Source organism: Biomphalaria glabrata, chromosome 2 (genome assembly GCF_947242115.1).
Source record: "Biomphalaria glabrata chromosome 2, xgBioGlab47.1, whole genome shotgun sequence".
NCBI classification, from domain to species: domain Eukaryota; kingdom Metazoa; phylum Mollusca; class Gastropoda; family Planorbidae; genus Biomphalaria; species Biomphalaria glabrata.
The window spans coordinates 37118018-37123859 of record NC_074712.1 but is presented as its reverse complement, the minus strand read 5'-3'; the positions used below and the strand labels follow the sequence as shown (position 1 = coordinate 37123859).

Sequence of the window (5842 nt, the reverse complement as noted above, 5' to 3'; positions counted from 1 at the left end):
CTCTACTAAGCCTAGGAATAGTTACTTTCGGCGTGTGGAAGATCATTGCAGACGATACACACTATTCCCGACTGGTTTGTTTCTTTATGTGAAGACTTTATGTGTTGTTGATATTTATTATTTCGTGTTTATTTTAAAGGACTGTGAACTTCAGCTAGAGATCTAGGTCTAATAAAGAATAAGGATTAATAGTTCAATTTTCACTTCTAAGGGAAATACAAGTTGTTTTTTAAATTTCTCGCCTAAGAAAGTGATCAAATGACCAACACAATGAGCAACGGTGTGACTAAGTCGGAATTGCAATGGAAAGTTGGCTTGATCAACAGTGCGGGCAAGTATCTGACCGCCGAATCTTTCGGATTTAAAATTAACGTCTCCGGTACCTCACTGAAGAAGAAACAGACCTTCATATTGGAACAAGACAGCCAGGAGGAGGTTGTCTACATTAAGAGTCACACCGGCAGATATCTTTCAGCCGACAAGTACGGAAATGTGTCGTGCGAGGCCGAGGAAAAAGACCAGACGGAGAAATTCGTGGTGGAGTACGACAAGCATGGTTCAGGGCGCTGGAGCTTTAAGAACGTCGCCCATGGGAATTACCTAAGTGGAAATGAAGACAATTTTAAATGTTTTGCCAAGACCGTCACAGAGACGGAGCTGTGGGTGGTCCAGCTGTCAATCCACCCACAGGTCAATCTCCGTAACGTCAACAGAAAGCGCTACGCTCACCTCAAGGACGAGGAGTTGCAGGTGACGGAGATCATTCCCTGGGGAAAAGAGGCCCTTATCATTCTCCACTTCGACAATGGCAAGTATGCCCTGAAAACATACGACAACCGCTTCTTGAACCGTGACGGGAGCCTGAGCGCGGAGCTAACTAATGACAGCCGATTCACCCTGGAGATGAGGAGCGGCGCCAACAGCGGGTTGGCCTTCAAGGACTGCACGGGAACATATCTGACAGCAGTTGGGGCCACAGCCACAATGAAAGGGAGAAATAAGACTGTCAGCAAGGATGAACTGTTTACTCTAGAAGATTCCAATCCCCAGGTCATACTGACCTCTCTTGCCAACAACAAAAAGGTCTCCATTCGACAAGGTAAGATAGAAAGATGTGCAATTAGTACCAGCCCTCTGCGTGTACGTCTGGCTAAATTGAGCGCAATGTATGTTTTGACATGTAAGAGATGGAATGTCCAATGGCTGTCAGGGACTTGTAGGGGGAAAAGTAAAGCGAGCAGACGTAAGAGGTTTAAGGGGCAATCCTTTTTTCCCTATCAGTGGCTCGTACCACACGAAGTTTACACACTTGTTTGTCACAAGTACTTAGCTAAATAAATATTTTCGCTCCTCAATTTTTTTTTTCTTTCTTTAATTGGCTTCCTATTTGCCTAGGCTTTTTAGACCAAAATAACCTGCATTTTATATAGTCAAAACATACAAATATACAATCAGACTATATATAAATATGTCCAGCTTTCGCATCCATATTCAATAAGCCATATTTTTAATTTTTAAGAATATATATATATATATATATATATATATATATATATATATATATATATATATATATATATATATATATATATATATAATAGACAAGAATGCATTAATACACATGTCGATCTTCTTTTTTCTTTACATCTTTAACACATTTTTAATATGCCAAGGTGTCATTTCACTGAAGGAGTTGCTATTTGAAAACGAATCGGTCTCTAGCTTGTAACTACCACTGTTGTTCGGGAATGAAGCCAGGAGTGTGTGTTTATATAGATCTGATTTGTTTCAGGATGAGGAAGTTTGTTGCTCATCCTTCCTTTTTCAATCTCTAATCTAGCATGAATTGATCCAATAGGTTCACCTACATGGATGGACAAGGAAGTCGTGAAATATTTTTCTTTCAAATGCGATATGGGCCTTGTTTCACATAATTTTAGTTCTTGAATTGTGGGATGCTTCGTTTCGTAGTTTGGAGATTTAGTGGCGGGCTGTAAGAAGAGAGAATGATGCTGCTGATCTTATTATTGATAAACTGTCGGGCACAGGGGGAGGAGGGGGGGGCAGAGGTGGTGTTTGAGATCTTGATCAGCGTGATGTCGGATTCTAAATGTTCAGCACATTGCATAACGTCGCTGCTGCGGCTCCCCTCATACGTTTCATAGATAAATTGATACTGTTACCATAGAAACATATGTATGGAAGACAACGTAACATAATACGTATATTGTTCTCAGCATTTTCTTTTATTCCTGAATTATAATCGCGACAAAAAAGTTTTTTCATTAATTTTGACAAAACAAATGCATTTGATTCTTTAGATATATGCATGATGGCAATGATCACCGGAAAGAGGTGTGAGTAAGTAAAGGCAGAAGATTATGTATCGTCTCTCTTTTACTATCTGAAGTGACTGACCGACGGTTAACCGACACAGCGATTGATCAACGCAACGGTTGACCGACACAACGGTTGACCGATAGTTTAAATTGTCATGTTATATCAACATTGTTGCCCTAATTCAAAGTTGATCTAAGCCAGTGCGGGGTTGTAACCATTTTACACAGTCCGTCAAAATATCAGCCATCCCTAATGTTTGTCAAGAGGGTGTCAAATCGGGGGGGGGGGGGGGAGATCTCCATTCTGTTAGTGGAGCATTAGAAGGTATTAGAATATATTTTCTATGCCGTACTAAAAAAAAAAAAAGTCACTAACACTTCACTAATCCTCTGACGCTTCCGCTCCCCCCTCCCTTTTCCTTCCCGGTCCCCCCCCCCCCCCCGTGTTAACACCGAGTTAAATGTTTTCAAACTGAACAAAAAGTCGGAAGTTTTGAAGGTCAAAGGTCAGTGTCAGTACTTGGGGTTATAATTGCACATTTCGCTTGCCAATGCCCATCTGTTTAAACCCACAGAAAATGTGTCGTGTCTGCCAACTCGCCCCCCCCCCCCCCCGGGACGAGCCAATTTGGCAGACTCGACAAACATTTCGACAGCTCGGACACTCATTGCGTGGTCTTAGCAGACGATTCCGCTTTCTTAAGTGTGTACGCTGCAGAAGTACTCAACTTCTTGACTTCAGCCAGTCCTTGACCTATGCAATGACGCGATAACCGTAAAGGGTCACACTTGTTTTGTTATGAAAGTTTTAGATCCGTCTGTTTCAGCTCGCCAAGCTAATAGGCCTACATAAAGGCTATCTTGTTGTAATACTCAGGGGAAACTAACTCGTGGTTTAGCTAACACTCGATTAGCGTATCTGTTATTTACTGCTTACTTCAGCATTTGATTAGCAACACTGAACTCCCCTGTAGACATTGAAGTTAAATATTTAAACTAATTATATCTTAGCCCTGCCCACGAGTACTATTGATTTACTCTGCTCGCTATCTCTGTCTTTTGAACATAACACGAGAATGCTCAACAAAGAATCGGAAATTCCCCCAAGGGGGAAACAAAGACTGATGAAATGACTCACTGCTCTCCCCTTGTGCTACACACATACAATCACTCACACGCGGGCACGTTATCGGTATCACTTCTTGGTTGATCGCCTTTCACTTGCCTTGTTGATAAACACTTGTATACAACACTCTTGTTTCCGATAATTGATTTAGCGATTACAATCAATATTTAATTAAATCTCTTAGGCCTATATTCTTTCTGGCCAGTGAATGCTAGACTGAGATTTCTTAAAAGATTTGGTCTGTGTGCGAACTTTAGTATACACAGAAAATGTGTTTATACATTAGGCCTATTGTTTTTTAGGCTTAACAACCAAGCTTAGTAAAAACCACTACCTTTTTTATTGACACTCCTATTAGATACACATGTGGGGATGGGTGGTAAACTTGGAATGCTAAATTCTTGTAATGTTTTGAGACCTACCGTTTGTGTAGGCCTTGTGTTGTGTCCACAACGACCTGATCATTGCTTTGACAGTCTTGTAGTGCGCAGTGACTTAAATATGTTCTTTACCTTGGATTCTATTCGACAGTTTGATCTTCGGACTGTTTCTTTCCTAAATGGCCGGTTGGGCTCTGAGGCTGAGTTACACCGTTCTCTCTCGCAGTTCGTACTCGTGTGTTGCTAGAAGTCAACCGTTTTCTCTTTATTTCTCGTTCTCTTTATCTTTCTCGTTATTCTCGTTTTCGCCCCACCTCTTTCTCATCGTTCGAAATTGCTCTTTCTCGAATACTCTTACACTTTATACCTAAACTATAAAGGATTGCGTATAGAGTTTCCAATTATTGCTATACCAGTATCGAACACAGAGAGAGAGAGAGAGAGAGAGACAGACGAATGGAGTGACTTGTGTGGCGAACATTTGATTGGATGTTGTGTTTGGGTTAGAGAGTCATTGTGATACGTTTCAGATCAACTTGTTTTTTTTTTTTTTGTTTTTTTCTGACTTTCATTTTTGTCTGTTTCATACAAAAAAAAATGCAGACTGGCATTCTTGGAAATCAATGAAGTCTCCTCCTCTAGCTAATGATTGTGTGCACTGATGACACTCTGAAAATGTGACAATCAATGACAATTTGTTATGACATTTATGACAACAGTCAGCAGTTTCTTAGTATAGTTACTATAACTCTTGTATTAATATTATGCAGGCGAGGTATCGGCTAAATCAAGTATAAAATTCAAAGGTTTGGAAGTTATTAAGGCTAATTGTACTTTGTTTTTCCATTTCTCGATAGGGACTTCTCGAACTGAAAAGATAGCATTTAGACTTTTGTGTACATTTAACGAGCTGAGTTACAAAATCACATTGTTGATGTTATCCTCTAGTTGAAATCTGTTGAGAACTGTGGGAACTCGTCGTGTCCTAGTGGGACTCCTTAGTGCTGTGGCCATAGAGAATTCTACACAAAATTTCCATTTTTTATCTAGTGTCCAAAAGACATTTTTCAAAACAAGGTGTAAGAGGCATAAAACCACCGAAGTTTCGATGAATGTGTCAACTGTGAACTATTAAGACTGCTGTGTAGTTCTTCAAGTATTTCTATCTATTCCATCCCTCCTTTAGAATGTGTCAACTGTGAACTATTAAGACTGCTGTGTAGTTCTTCAAGTATTTCTATCTATTCCATCCCTCCTTTAGAATGTGTCAACTGTGAACTATTAAGACTGCTGTGTAGTTCTTCAAGTATTTCTATCTATTCCATCCCTCCTTTAGAATGTGTCAACTGTGAACTATTAAGACTGCTGTGTAGTTCTTCAAGTATTTCTATCTATTCCATCCCTCCTTTAGAATGTGTCAACTGTGAACTATTAAGACTGCTGTGTAGTTCTTCAAGTATTTCTATCTATTCCATCCCTCCTTTAGAATGTGTCAACTGTGAACTATTAAGACTGCTGTGTAGTTCTTCAAGTATTTCTATCTATTCCATCCCTCCTTTAGAATGTGTCAACTGTGAACTATTAAGACTGCTGTGTATTTCTTCAAGTATTTCTATCTATTCCATCCCTCCTTTAGAATGTGTCAACTGTGAACTATTAAGACTGCTGTGTATTTCTTCAAGTATTTCTATCTATTCCATCCCTCCTTTAGAATGTGTCAACTGTGAACTATTAAGACTGCTGTGTAGTTCTTCAAGTATTTCTATCTATTCCATCCCTCCTTTAGAATGTGTCAACTGTGAACTATTAAGACTGCTGTGTATTTCTTCAAGTATTTCTATCTATTCCATCCCTCCTTTAGAATGTGTCAACTGTGAACTATTAAGACTGCTGTGTATTTCTTCAAGTATTTCTATCTATTCCATCCCTCCTTTAGAATGTGTCAACTGTGAACTATTAAGACTGCTGTGTATTTCTTCAAGTATTTCTATCTATTC

The 5842-nt window shown here is 39.5% G+C and overlaps 1 protein-coding gene across 1 annotated transcript in view; it reads left to right on the top strand.

Annotated features, from left to right (window-relative positions):
- LOC106068409 (fascin-like) overlaps window positions 1-5842 on the top strand; it is a 28138-nt gene continuing 22296 nt past the window's right edge. Inside the window, exon 1 of the mRNA XM_013227793.2 lies at window positions 1-1099. Coding sequence (XP_013083247.2) covers window positions 259-1099 — 841 coding nt within the window. The 5' untranslated portion in view covers window positions 1-258. The remainder of the gene's footprint in view (window positions 1100-5842) is intronic.